The 24,065-nt window shown below is 44.5% G+C and overlaps 1 protein-coding gene across 7 annotated transcripts in view; it reads right to left on the bottom strand.

The window, feature by feature from the left end:
* The window catches only part of ARHGEF7 (Rho guanine nucleotide exchange factor 7), a 127,321-nt gene extending 118,231 nt beyond the window's left edge, over window positions 1–9,090 (bottom strand). For all 7 annotated transcript variants that reach the window (XM_074910193.1, XM_074910176.1, XM_074910184.1 and 4 more), the window contains exon 1: window positions 8,845–9,090. In XM_074910193.1, coding sequence (XP_074766294.1) covers window positions 8,845–9,009 — 165 coding nt within the window. In that variant the 5' untranslated portion in view covers window positions 9,010–9,090. The remainder of the gene's footprint in view (window positions 1–8,844) is intronic.
* Between the last annotated feature and the right edge of the window lie 14,975 nt (window positions 9,091–24,065).

The following is a 24,065-nucleotide window of genomic DNA, read 5'->3' on the forward strand; positions in this document are numbered from 1 at the left end:
CACGGGCTGCAGGAGAACCTCTGCTCCAGCCCCTGGAGCACCTCCTGCCCCTCCTGCTTCACTGGCCTTGGGGTCTGAAGGACTGTTTCACATATTCTCTCTCCTCTCCCCTGCTGAAGCTGTTGCACAGCAACTTCTTCCTTTTCTTAAATATGTTATCACAGAGGCACTACCACTGTCGCTGATGAGCTCAGCCCTGGCCAGGGTTGGGTCCATCTTGGAGCCAGCTGACATTGGATCTGTCAGACATGGGAGAAGCTCCCAGCAGCTTCTCACAGAAGCCACCCCTGTAGCCCCCAGCTACCAAAACCTTGCCATGCAAACTCAATAAAAACCAGGAGCACTTGACTGAAGACTCCTCCAGCTCTTTGAGTTCTTCCCCTGCACGTGTTCAGAAATGCTCATCTGCTTGACGAGCCTTCATTAACAGTGACCTACATTCAAACACACTAATGTTCTGCTTTAGCTGTTTTAGTCCCTTACTGGAATTAGCCCTCAAAAACTAAGTTCAGACAAGTTTGCAAAGGAAATTTTCAGTTTGGTTAAAATGCCAGCCAGATCTGTGGCAGCCTTAATACACTAGTTCTTTGATTCTTACACAACAACTAGAGCCACTTTTTTCTTTCATCTCCCCTGTGAAAATGATACTGTGAAACTGATACAGCTGTTTCAGCTCATCCTTTCAGATTTGCACCTGTATTAAACAATGTTCAGGAAAACAGTATGTTCTTTGCAGTGGAAGTACTGTACTTTTGTTACTTCCCTTGGACCCTGATCAAATTCCCATCAAAGTCTATAAACTGACTCCCAGGAGGCAGGTATTCAACCAAGCCCTAAGATACAAACAGTAAGTTAAGGGTGCTGGGACATTCCAGGCAGGATTTCTGTTTTCTCAGGTTTCCATTATATCTCACATAAAAAAACTACATTAAGATAGCATTAAGAAACTGAGAATGTCAAGCATGTAAAACTTAGTAAATACAAGACTGACAGCTGCCTTTGCAACTGCAATTATGATCCACTCCCAGGCCCACCTTGTGAACTGAACTAGGTAGGAATCCTACTGAAACACATGCAGAGGAGCGTGCCTGAAGAATTTTATACATACACCTAAGAGGGTCTAGTTGCAGATGTAGGAGTGAACTTTTTTCCAGTGTTTCCTAAATGCTGAGAACTGATATTCCTAATTCCCATGGTTTTGCTTATTTTCTTGATATTTTAAAGAAAAAGAGGTAATCAGCTAGTGTCACCAACCCCATGCAGTATTATCAGCCTCACGCTGCAGAGCTCCGGGGGTGCCAGCATTAAGTGCCCACAGGAAGACATGTATTTCCCTGAAGTCAGTAAGTGGAAAAAGCCGAACGAAATGCTGCTCCAGGTGTGGGCAGCATTCAGCGAGAACCTACCTAAAAGGGGCTACCCTGTGAAGGGAGGCTGACGGGTAGGGATTTTACAGCCCTTTTCACATAAACCCTGCAGCGTTTCCCACACAGCATCGCTGTGTCGATGCAGCGCAAGCTCAGGCTTCAGGAGTCCAATCACTCAGGGTTTGTTTACACTGGAAGAGCTCTGCTGCTAGATATGCTGGCATCGCTCCTCGGTGTGGATGTAACATATGCCAGAGAGGGAATTCCTCTGCCAGTCTAACGCTACCACTTCCCCCAATGACATTAACAAAGCCAACAAAAGCACTTCTCTGTCAGCACAGCTGCACCGACGACAGGGTGTGGGGTGTGTGTATGATTTTTACTGCTTTTCCCCCCTCTTTTGTCTGTGAAAATATTCCATAGGACTACCAAAGCCCTACAGTGGAGACCCTCTCCTGGGCAAGCTGCCAACATCATCCAACAGCGCTCGCTGCAGAGCAAGAAGATGGAGACCTGAACAAAATGCTCTTAGACCCGAGCAGCATTTTGCAGACCGAGAGGGGGGACTCTGCCCACCAGGTGCCAAAGGTCCATGGTGAGGAGCACGGCAACCAGAACTTCTTGCAGGTGAGGCTGGCCACCCCTCCTCGACTCTGCAGTGCCAGTGATGGGTGATGGTGTCAACCATGCTGTAGCAAGAGACATGGAGAGAAGGTGGCTTTGCTCCACGCAGCAAAGTCGGGGAGAGTGCAGAAGTGTCACACTGGCTGAGGATCAGCGAGTAAAGCACAGCCAGCCATGGTGCAAGACTGACACCACTTCCATGCTGCCAGCTCACACGTTTTTTTGCAAGGCCTGTCATGCTTGAAATGTTTTAAGGTTCCAGCTCTTCAAAACACAGCCACTGGGTAATGACTAATTAATACTGCTATTTAAGAAAGATGTATACTGAATTCCCATCAGTGGTTCAAAGCCAGATTTTAAGTACATATATGTATATATATATATATATATGTATAAATACACTTATATACATATATAAGTTGTAAACTTAAATTTTAAAGCCAGACTTCCAGTTTTTCTAAGGCTTGAATTGCAATCTTGAACGTTTTCAGCTGAATGATGTGGTGCCCTCAGCTACTAGCATGCAGTAGTAACCAAAGAGAGCACGCTGGTGGCATTCCCACAGCTCTTCCTTTTGCCCACACAATCACAGCATTCGGAGGATGGTGTGCATAGCAGTAGGGCACCTGAAGGCTAAGGAATTGCCTTTTCTGTTGTCCATATTATGCACATAGAAGAAACATATCTAGAAATTGTGGAAAGAACATTAATAAGAGTTAAGACCATCAAAACTACATTATCTTTCTGTATTTTCTAACAAAAACAATTTAATCACTAACAGTTTCCTCACTTGTCCCCTCCTAGGGTCTGGCATGCCCTTATTTAATTCAGTCTAGACCCTTACACATTAATAGGGTTTGATTTTCAAGGAAAAAGACAGCAAACACAGATATCAGTCCTCTGCTTCCTCAGCACACACAGGCGACCATGTCTCTCTGGATAACATCCCAGTCACAATTACAGAGCCAGTGCATAGGTGGGAAAAGCGAGCGCATTATTCCCCAGTGCATCCATGCACCCCTGCTCACACAAGGCAATAGGAGCAACACGGCCAACAACAACTAACTCCGTAACAAGACCAAACAACCCCAGAAGCACCTCACAGTAACACTTAAGAACAGCACGTATTCAGGAAAAAGGCACTCTTAACGACTTCGCTTGGGACAACTTTCCCCTGGTGCTTGGCTCGCTCTCGAAGTGCTTCCACCCTGGAGCAACAGCATCCGCACGCATGCCGGCGCTCCCCAAGCACGCAGCCACAGCAGGCACAGCTGCCCGGCATGGACTGTTCTTGCCAGAAGCACAATAATCTCCTTGGGAGGCTCTACGTAAAGACTGTTGCTGGGGGGAGAGAGCATATGCACATTAAAATGCAGATTTTTTGCTTCCTGCCTCCCAGGTCTAGTCCTACGATGACCTGCTGCTGCTGCTGCAATACCAGTGTCTGCAATGCCTTCCCAACAGATTTCAGTGAGCAAAGGCAAGACAGTCCTTCGGTTCAGCCAGGCAGACCACGACAGCCTCACCGGGACTGCAGGGGCAGAGCCATCCTGCCAGAAAAATTTCCCAAATTGAGATTGCTCAGGGGCAAGCAGCACTTGGCAACTGCTACCTTTGGAGTAACCTCTGCACCACTGGTGGGATGCTCACCACTGTTCCTGAGCTCTGTCTGGCTCCACAGTCAGCTCACAGCTGTCACTGCACCCTCTGCAAAGGTATCGGGCTACAAAATAGCCACTTGTTATAACTGTGGCTCCCAAACACCTTCCCTTTCTCTTCCTTTGCAACGCTTGAAATACCACATTCGGGTCACATTTTATCACAACGGGACAGAAGTATTCGGCCCTGATACATTTGTGTGAAATCAGAGACAAATGAACATGTATCTCCATCTGCCAGAGCCGTAGGTGCACACACCCATCGCGAGGGCAAGGCTGGTGAGAGAGAGGCCGCTCATGGCAGCCCAAACCCTCCTTTCAGGAACTCGGACTCTCTTCCAGCACTTGCATTCATACACAGCGATTGCCCTGAGTCACAAGGCGTTAATTTCTTCCTAAATTACAATTCAGAATGCCTCATTTAGCCAAAGACCTCCATCATTAAAAAGAGAATCATACATAACATCATAAATACGAGGTATTTATAAAAAGGTCCTAATCTTTGCTGCCATCAGTTCTGATACTATCCCAATTAAAAACCAAATTAATGTCAACACCGGTGCCCAATCCTCCACAGGGAGAACGAAGTTTCCTCCCAGCCACGCACCGAGTCTCAGCCAGCAAGAGCGAGCTGTATTTATTTTCCGGGGGCCGGCTCCACGCCGCTCCTCTCACGCCTTGGCGATGCGGGAGCAGCGAGAGGAAGCGGCTGTGTTTTGGATCAGCCTCCCACACGCCGCAGAACAGCTTCTGGGTTGTTCAATCCTACGCTCGGTGCAAGGGCTGGGGATGGTCCCTTCAATGGAGGGGGGCCGAGGTGTGCAAGACCCAGCACGCTTCCCCGTCCCCTGGCTTCAAAGCAATAAACCAGCTGCTCTCGTCCCCTCCAGGAGCCTCTTAATGGGGCGGGGGGGACGGGGGACACATGACACCAGGAGGTGCCAAACGGCTGCTGCATCCCATTCCCTGATGCGCCTTCCCGATTTTCCCTGAACGGAACAAAGCTGTCCTCCAAATGATGCTTTCTGTCGAACAGCTGACCAAAAATGATACTACAAACAAAACTTAATGGAGCATGAAGCCTCATATGACAAGGAAAATTCCCGCTCCAGTTCTGATCTCTGTTTACAACGTCAAAAGTGGGTCAAACTGGTCTGCGATGGAGGAATCTGTTTGGAAAATGATCTCTGCGAGGAAAAGCATCTGAGCAGCAGACAACCGCACTGCAATGCTTCCACGGGGATCCTCTCCCCTGCCATCCCAGTAACTCAATTTTACAGCGCAGGGTTGAAATCCTGTAACTTGAAACCCCAGCTTTTCATTCAAACGACTTGAATTCAGCAATTCCCTGTCTTTTAGAGCAGATCAACTGTCCAGTGTGTTTCAGCACTGATCGCTGCACTTAAAAATCTAAGACATGGCTGGGTTTGGTCAGGGTGAGGAAAGCTGTTGTGGTTTTTGTTGGTTTTGTGTTTTTTATTTAATTACTTCTCTCCCTTTTGTTCCTTTCCATTGTTCTAGATAAGGTTACTGAGCAGTACCATCACGCTGCCTAACCCTACTATTTTGCTTTACCCTGTCACGGTCTCTCTCAAAATGCATAGCAATCACAATGATGTTAAATGGGAGCACCAAAATTGGAAAAACATCTGTAATAAAATTATTTTCCAAAATATTTTCATTCAGAGTTCTTTGAATCTGGTGAATACCCATCCTTTGCTGTTGTTCAAGATAGAATGTAATGTAAACAAATTAGCCTAAACTTCTGAGAAGCAGCTCTATATGTACTTCTCTGCAAGGATGGTATACAAATGCACAGCAATCTGAAGGAAGAACATACTAACCAGCCTTGAAACCCACTAATTTGTTTCATCGACTTAAGAAAAATCTGTTCGTTGACCTTCAAGTGTTTGATTCCTTTCATGGTCACACAACCTTATTTATTAAAAATCTTCTACTAATTACTCTCAGAGTACCCAAAGGCTTTAAAAAGCACAAAATGCCAAAAATTGTATTATTGCATTCCTGCACATACTGAATCATCTAACACGTTTTGAAAGAAATGCATTTACAGCATTTTCTAAAAAATATATTTAAAAAGAAAAAACTGATAAACAGTCCTCCATATTTATAATTTGTATTTTTTTAATGTTCTCTTTGGTTTTAGTTACTACTTTGTATTTACAGAAAAATAAGCTCTGTGAGTCTTCAAAGTGTCTGCTGATGTCAGATATTTATAGAAAGTTATGATCTCAAATGATTTTAAGAACTGAATCAGTCTACATCTGTGGGACAAACCTTGTCTCTTCTAGACTTCAAAAATGTCCAGTTTCAACTGGAGGTTTTCAGGACAAATAAGGAATAAAAGGTCTCATATTTAAAATGCACTCAATATACAAATGTGTGACATAATGAACAGTAGTACCAAAAAAGACATTTTGAAAATAACATAATACAGGGAAGGATGTAAATTTTGGATGCTTTTATTAGCAAACAAAAAAAAAAAAAAAAAAAAAAGAGAGAAAGAAGGTATCATGGAAATAGCTCGGACATAACGGTAGCTGAGAGCATGAAAGTAGTACGTGGTATATATTCTGAGATATAGAGAAAGAACATTCACAAAGTTGAATGGGAGAATGAGTTTACGGATATCTCTCAGACACATCTATGAAGTAGAAAGTGCAATGTGAAAAGACCACAAAAATAGGGACAGTTCCCCTCACAAAAATAAAGAGCACCTAAAAAGAAGGAAAAAGGGGAAAGGAAAAAAAAAAAAGGATATTTCTGCCCAGACTTTAACTAAGCCATAACCAGATGAGACAAGCTAGGTCAGCAGGGACCTCCAGCAGCCACCCATCCCAGCACCCTGCTCGATGCAGGGCGAGTTCAGGGAGGTGGAAGGCTGTGACGTGCCAGCGTTCCTCCTCCCCCAGCTGCCGCCCCAGCCCACACATCTCTTGCTGCAAACCCCACGACTCTTCACCATGAGGTCCAAGATCAAACCCCTGACAGACCCTTGCATGCTAGGCGGGGAGCAGGGTAGGCTGTGGGAAGCTGTGCCCCCCTGCAAACCCTCCTCTGAGTGTGGGTGCCATGAAAGGACTCCCTGCCCAAACATCAGAGGTATTCGCTCCTCTGACTTGAAAAGAAAAAGAGCTTTCTCACACTAACCAAGCTGTCACTAGTTACACTGTACACAGAAATGCACATTAAGTTGGGAAACGCTGTTCTAACACTTATTCCATCATGCTTTTTTATTTCGTTATTCAGTAGAGCCCATCTCCCACATTGAGTTCAGGACCCCATTTTACTAGGCTTGACATCCACACCTTTCCTGCCTTGAAGTCCAGGACCCAAAGCCCAAGATTTTGAAGAGGTGCTCAGAGAGGGTGCCTGGAGCAGCACGGTGGGACAGGCTGCCAAGACCCTCCTGGAGCTTGGTGCCACCAGGCAACACAGCCTGGGGGCAAGGAGGCACGGCAGAGCCTGCCGGAGCAGGTGGGTGGTCAGGCTCAGCTAAGGAGGTCTCTGCCCTCAGCCCCGTGTCACACGTGTCATCCCGGATGGCAGAGCAGAACATTTGCTAGCTTCTGAGCTGCAGTTTACAGTCCAGCATACTGGATAGCAGCTTGCACCTCGCGTACCACAGCTGCAAAGCCGCAGCACCTCAGGAACGGACACCTGTGCGTCCTCTTTGGCTCTATCACACAAACAGCCACTTCTGGGAAAATGGTGTAGGGAAAGCTGGCAGTGGCAGCCGTGGCTTCGGCTGTCCCAGCTAGTTCCACCAGTCACCATGGTGGACCCTCAGTTACCCACGCTCACACCACTGCCGACATGCCATCCCCACTCTCATCAATTCCATTGCCCATCGATAGCACCGCAGGCTCTTAAGCAGTTTCTGTATCCCCACGCTGCCTCCTAATTGGCTTGTGAATTTAGGGGGGCAGGAGTGACCTACTACATCTAGCAGAGTGGGACTCCGGTCTGGGGCCAGGACCTCCACACTGCAGTACAACACAAACCAGTAACAACTCCAGTCGGTGGCAAACTGAAGAACTAAGGGAGACAGCCCAGTCGAGTGCCCCACTGAGCTCAAAGCACTCGTTTTCAACTTTGCGGGTCAGCGGACTACTCGAAAAAGAGCCAGAGAAGGTAAGAAAAGCCCGTTGTCGGCAGACTCCAATGGATGGAGTAGTTGGCCAACTGCAAAAGGTGAAAAATACAGTGCTATTTTCAAGCAAGGAGTTTTCCCTTCAGCACAGCAGATGACCTTCATCAATCTTCACTTCACCACCTTGTACTGGCTGGTAAGGAAAGTTTTGCCGATATGGTCGATAGGCGTGTTACATTGATGAATGCCAGGTGAGACAGCGGCATCGTCCCAAGTCTTGGGGCACAGCATCAAAATTCAAACCCCTCCCCTCTAGCCGAGCTACGACAGGAATTACGTCCGCACACACAACACATAAAAGTTAACCTGACAGAGTACATTTTCTTCAAACGCAACGCAGAAAGGAGCTGCGACGCGTTTCCTCAACCCGAGAAGAATGAGATTTTTTTTTTTTTCCACGGGCTACCAAGCAGTAAACGACCCAAATAACGGTAAAACAGCCTTCAAGAAAACTAAGCATCAAACATTAAGATGTCCTTCAGAGGCTGGCAGGGATGAGCTGAATCACCTCCCAAGCGAGGTGAGGCACCGACTATTCCAGCAGTTGCGTAGACAAGTTTGCAGCCGGCTCATGGCACGCCAGAAAAGGTCCATACCTCCCCCCCGCCAAAAAAAAAAATAAACGCTTCTCACATGCACACGCAGGACTTCGATTCGGAGACCGGAGCGTTATTTTTCTCTCTTTTTTTTTTTGTTCTGTAAAACACTCCTGCAAAACCGTGGCCCTGAAGGGGAAAGCCCTCTCCAGCCAGGCTGCCCGCTGCCGCTCCCCGCTCTCGCCCCGGCCCCCCCCCGGGCGATCGCCCGCCCGGGACTGATTCCCCCCACCCCCGCCGCTCCCCGCCCCGCCGCGTCCTTCACCCCCCGGGCCGGGGGACCCCCCTCCCTCCCGCGCGGGCGGGCGGAGGCGGCGCGGGGGGGCCCGGCGGCGGGCGAGGCCGGGTCCGGGGGCGACGGGCCCGGCTGCACAAAGGGCGGCGGGGGGCGGCGGCGGCGGGGCGGGGGGGAGCCGGGCACTTACTTTGTCTATGGTGCCCGGGAGCAGGCGGTCGAGCAGGCGGCAGAGCACCACCCCGTCCTTCAGGGAGGACTGGAGGAAGCCCTCGGGGTCGGAGATGGTCTTTTTGGGCGACTCCAGCACGCCCAGGGCGATCAGCCACGTAACGGTCTGCTCCGCCGAATTCATGGCGGCAGCGGCGGCGGCGCCGGGGCGGGGGTCGCGACACCCCGCGCCTCGCGTGGGTTTTGTGTGTCTCCCCGGGCGGGGGCTTCAGGCGGAGGCCGGCGCCGCCCCCATGTGAATGCAGATGACGACGCCCCGGCCCCGCCGCCGCTACAGACACATGCAGCTGCAGTGCCGCCTCCTCCCCGCCCCCCCCGCTCCCCGCCGCCGCCGCCGCCGCCGCCGCCGCCGCCGCCGCCGCCCCATGACATCACTGACAGCGGCGGCGGCAGAGCGGCCCCGCCGCGGGGGGGCAGCGCGCCCGCGGACAGCCGCGCACCGCTCCGCGCCCCACCGCGCGCACCCGCACCCGCACCCGGAGGGGCGGGCGGCGGCTGCCCCCTAGCGGGCGGACGGCGCCTCCGCGGGCGCGCAAACGGGGCGCGGGGCGCGGAGCCCCGCGCAAGCGGGAGGCAGCGCCGCGGGAAAGGAGCCGCCGAGCTCGCCGGCGGCGGTGACCTCCTCGGCGTGGGGGGGAGTTGCCGCGTCCCCCCGGCCCCGCACTTCCTCCCTGGACAGCGCCGTCGCGCCGGGACCGAGCTCCCCCCCGTCGCCGACTTCGTACCGTCTTCTGCCTCGGGGAGCACCCGGCTGCCGGTTCCTGGCCCGACTGACCCCACGATGGACCTTTTTGCCTTTGCTGGCCGTTGCCCTGCACAAGGAAGCCCGTTAGGGAGCCTGGGCCCAGCGGCCGGACCACTGGCGGGCCCCGGCCATGCTCCATCCCCGCCACCACGGCTGCAGCTGGCCACCGGCACCCCGGTGCTCCTCCGCCAGCTCCCACCGCCGTGCTCTGCGGCTCTGGTTGGGAAGCCAGTGTGGATGCTCAGAAGCACTTGGAAGGCCAACCTGAAACAGAGCGGTGAAAGCATTCCTGTGCTGCTTATTCTGGCAAAAGCCATTTCTCAAGGCTTTGCTTGGACAGGACCCTCTGTGCAATCAGTATTTTTTTCTTTAAGGCCTGGCGTGGGCTCCCCAGGGCCTCTCTGTGGCCATCAGCCAACCTGATGATGGAGAGGTGATGCCACCACAGCCTGTGCTCTTCCCCCTTCCTCTTGCACCCCACCTGACCACCTCGAGGGGCAAAATTACCTTCAAGGCAGTGTTAGAGGGGATGTTGCCAACCCTGAACTCATCTCTGCGGTTCTGCTTCCAGGCTGGCTCGCCGTGTCCGCCACCACCACTGCCCCTGAGCGGCAGCTCTGGCGGGTTCTCCTCCTGGTCCAGAGTACCATCCCAAACCACAGGCCAGCCCACGTGCTTCTCAGAAAGACAGAGGGGCCTTAGGATTTGAGGCAAGATAGTCTAACTTCAACATTCAATCTCCTCCTAATCTGTAACAGAAGCAGATTTTCATAAACTGACACCTGAGGTGTGATATCTCTTCCAAAAGTTATTAGCGTTGACCATTTGAAACTTTGTCTTTCCTTTTGCCCCTTCCATGTATATTTTGAGCAACAGCTTCCTACCTGATGGCTGGTTAGCTGGGAAGAACACACACAAGCACAGCTATTTTTTGCCATCAGAAAGCCATGTGGATGACCTACATGGAGAACTTTGAAAGAAGCTTGCCACAGGTGAAGGAACCATTTCCAAATCTTTAGAGTAAATAAGTGGAAGTGCCCAAAAGGCTTAGGAGCATGCCAGTCCCTTCCTGGCCTCCTTCCTCGTCAGACTTTGCCCTACAAGGTATTTACCGCAAACCACACAAACTCTCTGCACTGCTCCCTTGTTTTATCCTTTCCTCCTGCGTGCCCCAGTACTGCCCATTTATACTTTAAGCTCGTAGGATGGACAGATATTTTGCATCTGCACCATCCAGCAATGGTGGGAGTTTTGAATTAACACAAACAACAAAATGTAATTGTTGCTAATCTGCACTCCTCCTTCTTTGTTTCACAATGAAGGCTGTTCTGATCCTCTTCTGTCCTGACTTTGGTCCCACTTTTGCTTCTAGATCATAAACTGATGGTGTCTTTATTTAAGATAGTGTTTAAGCAATATAAACTCTTTCTGAAGACATCAAAAGGCACGATTTTAAGCACCCTTTTCTGCAAAACCTTTTAAATAAATGCAAAGCTGAAAAAGTCATTTTGGTACTGACTCTTAATAAAGGATAGATGTGGAGCACGTATGTAGGTTCAGGCAACTTCCAGGTCTTAAATTTCTTTACGCAAGCACAGAGATTTTTATATTTTGCTATTTTTTTCAGCTTAATAATATCTGGACTCTTTTTTGAATAAGAGAGAAATATTCTATGACATACATCAGCCAGCTTTGGCAGATACCTAGTAGATTTAACGGAGAATCATTTTCCGTAAATGAAGATTAAGCAGTTGAGACTTTATTTGGCCTTTTCCAAGCTTTTGTCATATTCTTACAAGAAGTTACTAAGGAAACCAGGTAGGCACGAGATCGAAGGTAAACTTCTGCCACAGATTAGCAAGTGGTTGAAAGGCAAAGCAGCAGGAATAAATTGCCAGTTTTCAATTTGACCAAAAAGTTACCAGTAAGAGATACCTCCTCTGTTCTGCGCTATAAATTAACTGAAAGTCACCAAAATGCACTTGTACTTCTGCAGGGTTTATTTAGTCTTTTAGCCTGAGCAACAGGTTATTAAGGAGGGAGAGCAGGACTGGAGGGAAATAGCAGGTAGAGAAAGCTGCTGCTTCATTTTGGACTCTCATTTGCAATTTTTCACTTTCAGCTGTTAATACCTCATCTGCCTGCCCCCAGAGCAGCAAGGAGATAATTTGGCCGGATACACAACTCTCTGCTTTCCCTGAGCCAAACCAACATCAGGATTTCAGTGGGGAGAAGACTAATTAAATATTGGTCCAGCTTGAACAGAAATTGTCTTGACAGTTTGCAATTAGCTATAGAGGGGTCATACTGGATCAATTGCTGTGCTGGAATTCCCATGCAATACATAATTATCCGTAGTTTTAGCCTAGGGAGGTTTATATCCCTTGGAGTTAAAATCTCAACCCAAGAAAGCAGCACTTCCGTATCAAACTCAGAGACATATTTCCATGTCTAGTTAAACCTATCTTTCAAAAGTGTCTTGAGGCTTGTAGGGGAGCTAGTCTTTTGCACTTACAGAAACCAGCTATCACAAGTTCAATATCACCAGCTCTCTTTGCTGTTGATTCACTACCTGTCAGCTGAAGGTGTCAGTTAAAATCTATATGCCAGAGATGGTGTTGGTGAACTTGGGAAGGCAGATCCATGAGCTGTGTGGTATCGGCACAGGTGACAGTGTGAGAACAGAGAACCAATTATTTCATTATCTTCCAAGCTGCAAAGTATTTTAATAGGCAGATGCAAAATTTCTGGTCCTGAGAAGCCTGTCAATCAAGCATAAATAAATGAATACCACACAGAGTGCAGCTAAAGTGCTGATGCAGAAACACAAAAATGAGATTCTCAGAGCAGGTGTTTGACAAAGGGCGACAGCAGCATGATGCACCAGGCTGCAGTAGTCAGCTCCAGGGCAGCACGACGGGTGGCCAGGAAGACTTGGGCCTCTCAAATAGTGTCCAACATATGCAGTGTGCTGAATGAAGAAATGTCCAAGCCAGTCCCAAAAAGAAAAAAGCAAAGGAAAAGGTGCTTTTAAACATCTTTCTTTCATGGGGGCTGCAGGCACCTGTCACAGAATCTGGGGGAAAACAGGGATGCTGAGCACGGTTAGGGCTTTTAGCTGGGAGAGAGATGCTCCAGAGCTTCAACTCCCTGATTTGTTCCCCTTGGACATGGATTTTAAATCTCTCAACCCTCTAGCCCGCTTGCTCTCCTACTTCCTGGGCAAGTGCCTTTAGGGTCTATTCAAAACAGAAATTCTGTCACCATGTCTTTATTTTAAATCATTGCAGCCTATTGACACCATGGTCTGACTGAGCTCAGAGTCCAGGCTGCTGCCAGATCCCCAGCTATCCTAGTTTTAGCAGTCAAAATTTTTGTTAATGTCTGCTTCATTTGATGGGGCAACTAAGACAATTCTGTGTGTTACAAGCTGTATCGCAGTCATCGGTGCTCTTGTAGCTTTTACCCTGGCTATGATCTTTAGATGAAAATATTCGCAGAGTCCTCTGGCAAGTCTGTGATAGCCCAAAATGTAGCTCTGCTTTCCGTCTTCCCGAGAGCATCAATTCAACAGCTACACTGCCTTTGTCTTCTAAGTGCAGTTCAGGATAATGGCATTGATCCACTACATTCTTTATGCTTTCAGGAACCAAAAATAAGTGTCTCCGCTTTAGGCAGAGACAAATATAAAACAAAGGTCCTTGACACGAAGGGCTTAGACTAAATCACAGATGATAGAAGATGAAGGATAGACCTGAGAAAGGAAGAAATGAAGAAGGACAATAGGCAGTACAGACAATAGTGCAGTCACACTCTCTCCACAGAAAGAAATCTGTTTTAATTGCCGTTATGAAAGTTTTATTCAAACTTAATGAGGACTGAGAAAGAAATGAAGGACAAGAATTGAATGGTTAGAGATCAAAATGGCTAAAATGATTGAAAATGTTTTGAATTCGAACAGAAAAAAAGGAGTTGAGATTTTCAGACTTTTTTTAACACGTGCATACTAACTGAATAGTATTTGACAAATTTTGCCCGGTATTTTGTTAGCATGAGATGGAGTAACTGCTTTTTTAACATTGCAGGCAGGGCGGAAGCAAATCAGTGGTTCCCCTGGGGAAGGTCTTGGGGGAGGGGAGCTGGCAGCGAGCTCCACCGTTTCGGGCCAGCCACAGAGAAAGCTGCGTCCTGCAAGCTGAAATATCAGATGCAGATCCCCAGCTGGTGGAAGTTGTCACAGATCCCTTGAAGTTGATGAATCCGTGACATTTTTTAAACAGCGAGGTCTGAAACTTTTGCAAAGAGATCTTGATTACACAGGACTGACATGGCCATCCAGAAAAGGGGCAAATTGGATTCTAGGATGTATCTGACGAAGAATTTTGGGCAGAGTAAAGGTAAGAAAGAGTGTTAAAGAGTCGTTAGTAAAACATCATTTGAAGTATAGCACAGAGACTTGGACACTCATGTTCCAGAAAAATTAAATCACACTGAAACAAAGTCGTTAGAAGACTGACAGTCATCTTATGGGAGCTTGGCTTGTTTGCCTGGGCAGAACAAAGCCTGAGAAAGGGTACAGAAAGGCTGTCTATAAATACATCAGTGGGTAAATATCACAGATAGACAGGCAAGAAGCTATTTAAGCCTAAGGACAACACTAGCACAAGAACAAATGGATATAAACAGATCCTGAATAAATGTATTCTGGAAATTGGAAAAAGATATTTGATTCTTCTAGCTATAGAAATCTTCAATGCTGATAGGAAATAGCGGGGCAAATAACACAACTGCTTCTAGAGGGGAGTATAATGAATGGGTCAAAGTGATTATATGACTTGACTGCAGCAGCAGGGACTGGACTTCACCCAGGCTCCACTCCTCGGCAGACTTTGCGTTATGCCTACCAGAATCAAAGTGGGCCAAGCATTCATCATGATGGATAAGGTTTAGTGAGAGAAGTCAAATAAGCAGAACCACAGTCAAAGCCATTCTCTCACTCAGCATGAATGCTAATGACAGTTGTTCATTGCCGCATGGAAAATTCACTTAGTAAACTAGGTTAATGGAAGAAAATCCGTTTCTCTGAGTTATAGGCCCATTGGGTTGGAACCTACACATAGTGACCCTTGGACGTATTTTGTAGAGTCCTTTTCTATTCATATTTTTCAATCCTATAGAAGTTTGCTACAGATTTATTCTTCTTTTGTTTTTAAACATGCAGCCATTACCAGAGTGAAGTAGCATCCTGCTGCTGGTGTGAATAGCCTGTCCTCTGCTTTACTCCAAAGTCCTTAGCAGTAGATAGACAGTTTTCAAGATGTTTCTGAAGTATGGGAGGATGGAAGGGCAGCACATGGGATAAGAGAGGGGAGGAGAACACAGAGATGCTAGGTGGTCTTGGTCAATGCACTGAGCAGGAGCAACAAAATGTACAACTCTCCCATCTGCATATTTATGACAACATTTCCACACTTTGCTCAGGTGAAGAGGAAGAGGACGGAACAGGTGACTTGATGGAACTGGTTAGCTGGTGAGGTTTGCAAGAGGATTCTTATTCACAGTTGTATGAGTGGTCAACACAGTGGGTACATCTGATAAAACTATAGAAGTGGATCGGTCCCTATTCACAGGGGAAATCGCTGTCTCCCCGTGGCACAGCAAGTGTTACCATCTGCTGGGTCACCCTTGCTATTTTTTGGGTGCGGGGGTTGCACTCGCTGGCAGCGACAGCAGGGCATACTCCAGGGAGGGTTTCGGGAACTTGCTCCCTTTGGCACCCAGCCAGAGCCCCAGCCTGGCACACAGCATGGCTCAGTGTAATGTCTATCGGCTCGATCAAGCTTTCAAGTGCTCTCTGCACTATTTTTTGCAGCAGATCATGTGAGTTGATGGAGCTTTTATTTTTAGTCCTACAGTACAATTTGTTGACTATGTCTGTTTCCTATGCAGTAGGTATTGAAGTGCCAAGGCGATAGAAGCCTTTTAATGATCCATCAATAAATGTTACAGTCAATAAATGTTACTGTCAATAAATGTCACCATCTGCCTTACAGTTAGCATCTGCACCCCTCCAGCCCTCATGATCCCATATTTATATTATATCCACTTAGGCTGTAGACCTTTGTACTGGTTCACTTCAGATTTACTTCTGACACTCCCAGTCAGCAGTAAGATGTTCTCCTAGTGCTCCTTTCGAAAGAACCAAATACTAAAGAAAGTCTTCCAGCACAAGCCCTGCTGAAGGCTTACCTAGCTTATTGGAGCTTACCTCCCTAGACTAAAGGGTTTGAACAGCTGCTGTTAGTGAGTACCAAGAGCAGGGTGGAGGGCCAGCTGGGGATACTGCTCCCTGCTCCATCAGACAGGACTCACAGAGATGGCAGCAGCTGAAATCTTGTACTTTGCCCCAGAATCTCCAGGGACCTCTGGCTGCTCTCTTTTTTGCTGAACAAAGCTGTAGCCACCCAACAGAGACTGATTACGGTGGTCACTATTTGGCTCAGTCCTCTGCCTTTTTCACATTAAGTTCCCAGTATTTAAGAATCTCTGTTTTGTGTATTTTTCCTTGGCTTTTACAGTCCTGTTTGCAGCGATTATCACTTTCAGTGCTTTTAATTTTGGCCAGATAAAACTACAAAGTATGCTCTGGTAAATTAGTAGTCACTTGACAAGCAGCTTAACAAACAAGGTCTTCCAAAGGCCTTGAATCCTGAAGATCTACAACTTTATAAAAGCCAAGGTGCACCCACAGGGTCACACCAGAGCTGATTAGAAAGGAGAAATAAGAGAGGCACTGACATGCTGGATTTCCTAGAGTTCTCAAGCTTAGCTGACATCACCATTTAGCAAACAAACCATCCATAAGGTCTGCTCTCATATACCATATGCCATATTCTCCTGGCATATTTCAGGTGTAATCCCACTGAAGCTATTACCCCATATAAAATGGCCCCTTGTAATGAGAACACCAGGCTTTCACTACTCAGTGGCCTTGTGTTAAGCCTCATGTTTCCAACAAACTAATGGGATATTCCTGCTTTGAAACATAAGAACCAAACTATAAAACGTAAAAACCCTAGGCTGAAGATTATCTGAAATTTTTGTCTCCCTTTTCTTTGTCCATGTTTCCTATGCTCTCAATGGAGAATTTCTGTATTCATGTAAAGTATATCTTGAAGACAGCTCTGCAGTCATTGCTGCTGCATCTTTCAGTTTCCAGAAGGCATATTCCATCTCTTTATCAGATCTAGCTACAAAGAGGAAAGACATTGCATAGGTAAGATAAAATGTCCTTTTAAATTAAGCAAAATAAGTTTTTCAGTGTTTACCTTGGATTACCCAGAGCATCTTCAAAGCTGTGCACATCTCTATGTACTTTCAGCATGTTACATGTGATGACTTGATGTGATGATATTTATAAGCCTGGATTACATTAATCAGTAATTGATATAATGGATTGACTCCATACCTAGTTACTTTTCAGTCTGGAGAGTGTTCAGTTCCATCTCTATTAATAATCTCTATCTGATCAGTGAAACAGACCATGATAAAAGCTGTGTAAGAAAGCTTCCTTCCTTACTAATTGGACTAGATTTGGAAACCAGAGGCTTTCCTGGCAGCGTTGCCTATTTTCCTCATAATTATTTGCATATTCAGTTCAACAGCAAAACAAGTCTATAATTGTTCAGTTCAGAAATGAAAAGCCTCTTATCATGTATGTCGGTCAGAGAAAAACATGTACATTCTCTACATCAACGCCAAACAGTACTAAATCAGTACTACCTGCACTAATTTAGGATTAGGAAGTGTATTAAACAATAACTTAAGAAGCAAAGGATGTTAAGGGAAGGAAACTGGCTGGAGACATTGTTTAATATATCCTTGTTAGTACAAGGAAGAATTTTTCCACTGCTCAGCATGTAAATCACATTCACTGTCTAATTGCACCAATTGAGGTAATCTGAGGTAGTTTAACATTAAGATATGTTTTATAACCAATTTATAGTTGATGTGTAACTCACAACAGTATTGGTATAATCTTTAAATTTAATAATATGGGTGGGGTCAGACCTAAATGTGAGCCTCTCACTTTGATGTCTAACATAACTAATGTACACAGAGATCCTCAAATCCTGCTTGGCTCTGCTGCTGTGGATTCAATGTCACAGCTTAATGCCACTGGCAAGAAATAGCACAACCAAAATAGCTTGATCTAGCTATTTAAACTTCCAAATATACACTAGGAAATGAGACAAAGCCTGAAAAAAAATGGTGGGATGGTGGTGTAAAAAAAAAAAAAAAAAGGCTGAAATTGAGTGTAGTCTTTGTGATTCAAACCCACATTGTTTTCCTCACCATTTTGTCCCGTTCAAACTCACAGGACTGTCTGGACAGCAACAATTAGTTTAACATCACTGCATTCCAGTATATAAGTTTTGTCTACTGGTTAAGGACTTCTGGAAAATAGGAATATTTAAGTAGTTGATATAGAAGTCAAACACCAAAGTTCATGCTCAAGTAAATTCTCATAAAGTAGCTAGGAGTTTTACATGAGAAAGGAGTGATGAAAAAATTCAAAGTCACTTCTGGCTGTTTTTCTAACCTAAATTTCAGTACAAACCAAAGGAAAAGTACTATTTTAAACATAACGTGTGAAATCTCATATTATCTCTTATTCAAAAGACATCACTGCAGCGGACGAATTTCATCTGTGGCAACTTCTGCCTGCAACTTCTGTTGACAAGAATAAACTAAATAATATTTAAATAATTAGCTAAATTATATTTAAAAGATAACACCCTATTTTCTTGGGAGCAGTTTCCCAGGCTGTGGAGTTGATCATAGAAATCTGTATATAATGAGCACAGGCACAGGACACAGACTTCCACTGAGACTATTCCCTCTTTGATTTCAAGCTCAGGCAACTCAATCAATGTGGCACAGTTGAGGTTGAGCCACCAGAAAGCAGATCTTTAAAAATGGTCTCCCCTGTGCCAGTTTCAACAACTTGTTCTTGATATTAAACCTGTTCAGAAGTTAACTTCAAGCCTCAGTTGTTTTCTAAACCAGCTAGGAGAAAAACTCAGTCAGCCACTGTCATGACTGTAATGACTGCGCTCCCTCTGCTCAAACCAACGTAAAACCAAGTCTTTTGAACATACAGACATGAAATATTTGGAAAGGCAAACATTGCTATTTCCTGTCACTCATGTTTTGAAACGACAAATAACAAGTCAGAGACACCGTTATTCTTGCTGTCTCCCTGAAAGTGGAACTGGACCGTTGACCACCTCCTGTAAGGGAGCAGCCCTCAGAATCTGCACTTAGCATCCTTCCAGGAAGGATGTTTCTCTGTTGCTATAGAAGACTGATCATATACCACCATACACCATTGCTGTGTCCTGAGACTGGATCCAGAGACTCAGCTGGGTACAGAGGAAGTGCAAAATGGTGGAACACTGATACAGGAAGACTGTACATCTTCCAGGCTCCTTTCCTCACTCTGTTGAATACCAGTTTCATTTTTTTTTCCAAATTAAAAGTCGATGGAAAGAACTCCAGGAGGAACTTTATAGGGATTTTCCTTCCTCACTCTCTCCTCTTGATTTTAATGCATGAAGAAATAATTCATGTCCAGGGAAAATTGTTCTGAAATCTCTCTGGTTTTTGAATATCGATGTAAACAAAGGTTGGTCTTCATACAGAAGTTGCAACAAATTATTAATTTAATAAATGCAACATTCTGTTTGGACCAGAGCTAAAAATTTTGCATACATAAAAAATAATCAGTGAAAATAATGAAGTAATGAATTCTGCAATTACTTGAGGTCTTTATTTATGCTCTTTCAGCTAGTATCCGAGTTTCTTCAAAGGCTTAAGCCTTTGAAGACTCCAAATGGTGAGAATTCTGAATCAAGTAGTCCAACGCCATATACACTTATTTAAGTGTTACATGAAAACAGTCTGTAATGCATTTGACTTAAACAATAGCAGCTACAGAGTGACCCCACAATTTTTATTCAGTCCCAGATAAATACACTGACAAATTTGCCTTAACAACTATAAAAGTAGGTCTTCTGTAGGAGTAAAGAAGCACAATTAAATACTGGGTGACAAAGCTGGATAGTCTTATTCACATGGAAAAGAACTTTACTCATGAAAAAGACACAGCAGGACTGTTTGAGGGCTATTATTGTATGATCCCCATATTGTAGTTCCAACTACTATTCCATACAATATGGAGATCAACATTTGAGTCCAAGACATTTTTTACTTAAGACTCTGTACCTTTTGATTTGCAAAGCACAAGACAAATTATTTGCTTTGTCTTAAACTACATTTTAAGTGTGCATTTATTAAACAGTATAGATCTATCTGAACTATACATCTATATAAAGTGCAGCAAAATAACCTAATGAAATGAGAAAGAGAAATGATGACTCATCATGCACGCAGGACTTCAAAGCTGGATATAATTTAGCTTCCCCTTCCAAAAGGAAAAGAAAAACTAAGCAAACAAACTTTGAAATAATTCCACTTTTGGAGTCGAGTATTGTTCTTTTACTAGGTTTGTAAACACTAGTATCTCACATAAGCAAATTTACCTTCAAACAAAGGCATTTAACTGTTTACTGTAAATTAAAGCTGTATATATTTTGATCACCATTTCAAGCCAAGAAAAATCTTGTTTCAAGTTAAAGGACCTAAAAATAAGATGACTGTCAAGAAATTTTAGACCATGAACTTTGACACTGCCCTTTAGTCATACGTCTAAGAATAAATTAAAAAAACCCTATGTGCTACAACTGTATTTCCTGTAACATATGTTCATGGTTGAGGTATTTCACTAGCACAGGATGTGCTCAGATGAAACGGAAACTGCCCCTCCATAACAGCCAGCTGAGCTCCCAAAATGTAGATGTTTGCCGACCACAGCGTGATTAAGTCTCAGCTTTCTACTCAGGCAGGGAGGTATTAATACACCACCAGCAGGAATGCTGCAAATAATCTGAATATTCAGTTAATAATATTGAAATATGTTCTAGAAGAAAATGAGATCTGCAGACAACTATTCCTTTAAAGACTTCAGAGGATGGATGGGTGTCCAGCATGATCATCAGTCACCATGATCTGTTTAAAGACACAGGAAGCCTGTGGCACAAAGGAGTGAAAAAGACTATTTGAGAGAGGCATTCAAATTGATGCTGAACTCTAAATAAAAGTTACACACATGGAGACTAAGCAAAAATATTACTTGTTCTGAAGAAAACTCATATAAACAGCCTGAAACAAAAGGGAAAAAAGAGTAAAACTTTTAAATCCATACAGAAACTTTACCTTAGCTGCATTAAACCCCTGCTGCCTCAAGCACTCAGAGTGCAGCCAGCCTGTCAAGGGTTTCCTCTCTTTCTTATAAGACTATTATTCCCACTTGAGGGGCTACATCTGGAAGAGTGCATCCTGTCCTGGGCACCCCAGTACCGGGGACTTGCTGACAATCTGGAGCTGGCCCAGCACAGGGCCACAAAGATGTTCCAGGGGCTGAAGCACACCATACAAAAGGAGAAGCAGAGAACACTGAGCTTGCTCAGCCTGGGAAAGAGCTGGCTCCACATATCTCATCTAGAGGAGAACTGCTCAGATGCTTGTAGTTATTCAAATCCCAACTAGAGAAAGTCCTGCATAAGCCTTGCTTTGAGTCGGAGGCTGGAGTAGAGACCTCCAGAGGTCCCTTCTGACCCAAGTTATTCCATGATTCCACTCTGGGATTATATGTGAGGTGAAATGATCCAGGTCTGCCTTGCAGGGAATGCAGACATTTTGGCATTGGAACCTGGGCATGGAAGGAGAGTACCATTGCACAAGAGTTACCTTCTAGGGGCAGACTAGTCAAACTCTGCTGCCTGGTAGCACCAGCTGTCTAGCTAATTCAAAGCTAAATCTTTCTGAGGGACAAGATGTATAGCCCTGCTGCCCAAAGCTGGAAGGAATGGCACCTGCACAAAATCATCTAGTCTGACATCCCAAAAACAGAGGTAGATGTGAGGGATACCTACCTGCTTTTCAACTGAAGAGTAGTGTTACACTGGAAAGCTGAAATCAATATTATAAAATATAACAAAGTATTCAAATTCCAATGATTTAGCAAAAAATCTTGATGTACTGACTTCAGAAATCTTGTCTTTAACAGTATGAATAAAATAATTTTGCTAAAATATAAAAGCAAGTTTTGATGATTCACTATCAAAAAGTTACTCATTGTGAAGATTCTAGCTTTAAGTACTTGAGGGAAAAATGAATGAACAATAGCAAGATACATGTGTTGATGAAGCTATTGATAATAACAAGGGGAAAGTGAGAATGCAAGGCACGAAGGACAGCACAGTACACAAAATATATAACCTGTACAAAAAGATGGAGCAAATCTTCAAATACATAGAAAGGCTATTGCAAACCAGATGGAAATAATGCGTTTTCCATGTCTGTGATGCATGAAATGAGAAAGAACAGGTTTAAACTGTAGCAAGGCAAATTCAGATTGGACACTAGGAAATGTATTTACAGCTTTTCTGGGGAGGTGCTGTAACCTTAGCATTGTTAGCAACCTTTAAGAAAACACGAGACAAATATCTGTCAGAAGTGATATATCTACACATGTTCCTGCCTCACAACAGGAAGATGCACTAGATGAACTCTGATGTCCTTTCAAGTCCAATGGTTTCATACAGAAGCTTCTATATATCAAACATAGGAATAAAAACTACGACTAAGTCTAAATTACAGTCTAAATACAATCTGAACTAGAATGACAGCTATAAATACAAGATCAATAATTAATGGGATAGCTAATCTTTCCTTATGACGGTATTTGCTAATGGAAATTCATAGTAATCACCTTGACATTAAAAAAAAAAACATAGGAATAAGCTCAAGGCATTTTATTACTCAGTACTGAATAAGCAGATGAGACAGTGGCCAGTTATCAAATGAAGCCTCCATGACTATGACTTAAGAAATGATCTGTGTTATGCAGAATGTCCGACTAAATAATCATCACTCTCACTTCTGGTCTTAAAATGCAGGCATAAAACAGGATTTCTCTTTGGTCACCCAAGACCAGAAAGATTGAAAAAAATACAGTGATTGCTTATGATTTTCTGGGATGAGAAGTTGCATTCGCAAGAATGGCTCTGACCTACTCTTCAAGAATTTTCAAGGAAACAAAACAAAACAGAAGAATCCCAATTTGTTAGCATATCCTTCAAGATACAGAAAACAGCAGTCCAAAATGAACCTCCGGGTGTTAGCAAGAGGCTCCATGATTCCTTTAGCAGCACATTAGGCAAATGGCATCTTTTCTTCTTTCTCTTCCTCTCAGCTATTTCAAGAGGTGACCTCATCCATATATCTAATAAAATCAGAAAAGCTGAACTGAGCTCACTGATGTTCTTAGCTCTGTCTCTTAATAATTACTTTTACAGTGCCTCCCCTTACCAGTAAGATGAGCTCCATGAATGGGAGTTAACTTCATTACATGTCTCTGCCAGAAGCGGCTTCTGCTTCCTGTCACGTTCCTGGCAGTGAAAGGCTCTCCCCAACTTTAACTGCAGAGTCCAGACTGCTGTGTACATACAAATTTTATTCAGGCAGTATGATTTTTATCAGTCCACATGAACTGATTTTACACATCTATGTGTGTAACAGTAACTCAAAACAATATAGCCACCACATAGTTTTCTTAATTGTGCTGTAGTATAATTGTTCTTCCGAATTTTAGCAATGGACAGAGGCGTCTGTGCAAGCAGCTAAAAAGAAGTGTATTTGAAGGCTAACATGGAGTAAATAAATAGTAAAATATAAAAAAAATGTTTATATAAAGGTCTTAGAAAATATTCAAACATAACTAACAATTAAATACACCTGTTAATTTTGTAATCGTTAAAATAAGGTTAATAAAAAGAATAATCTTTCTAAGACTTACAGTCAGTGGTATATGAACAAATATTATTTTAAAAATATCAGGTAAGAAACAAGCCCATTTCATGCTGACTTTTCCCTACCCTTTAGCTATATATATGGCAGTGCTGTTTGCACACATAAAGGCTATAGTTCAGGCAGAAATTACTCCATGCCTTTATTTGCATTTGCACAATCCAGAGCAATTTTTGAAAATACATAAACCATAGAGTTGTAGCAAACTCAGTGAAAGAAGCAAATACGAATTATGTCTTCCCTAAGAATATCCTGGTTTATGTGTAACTATTAATTACTTTTATTTAGTTAGAAGGTAATATGGTATATATAAACTATCTTAGGTGCCTTACCCAGCATCAGTGATAGGCACCAAAATCAGTAAATGAAGAGAAGGCTCAGGATCAAACCCCAAGGCTCAAGATCAAACCCCAGGTATGATCTTTCCAGTCACATTCTTCCTT

This window comes from Athene noctua, chromosome 1 (genome assembly GCF_965140245.1).
Source record: "Athene noctua chromosome 1, bAthNoc1.hap1.1, whole genome shotgun sequence".
Taxonomy (NCBI): Eukaryota; Metazoa; Chordata; class Aves; order Strigiformes; family Strigidae; genus Athene; species Athene noctua.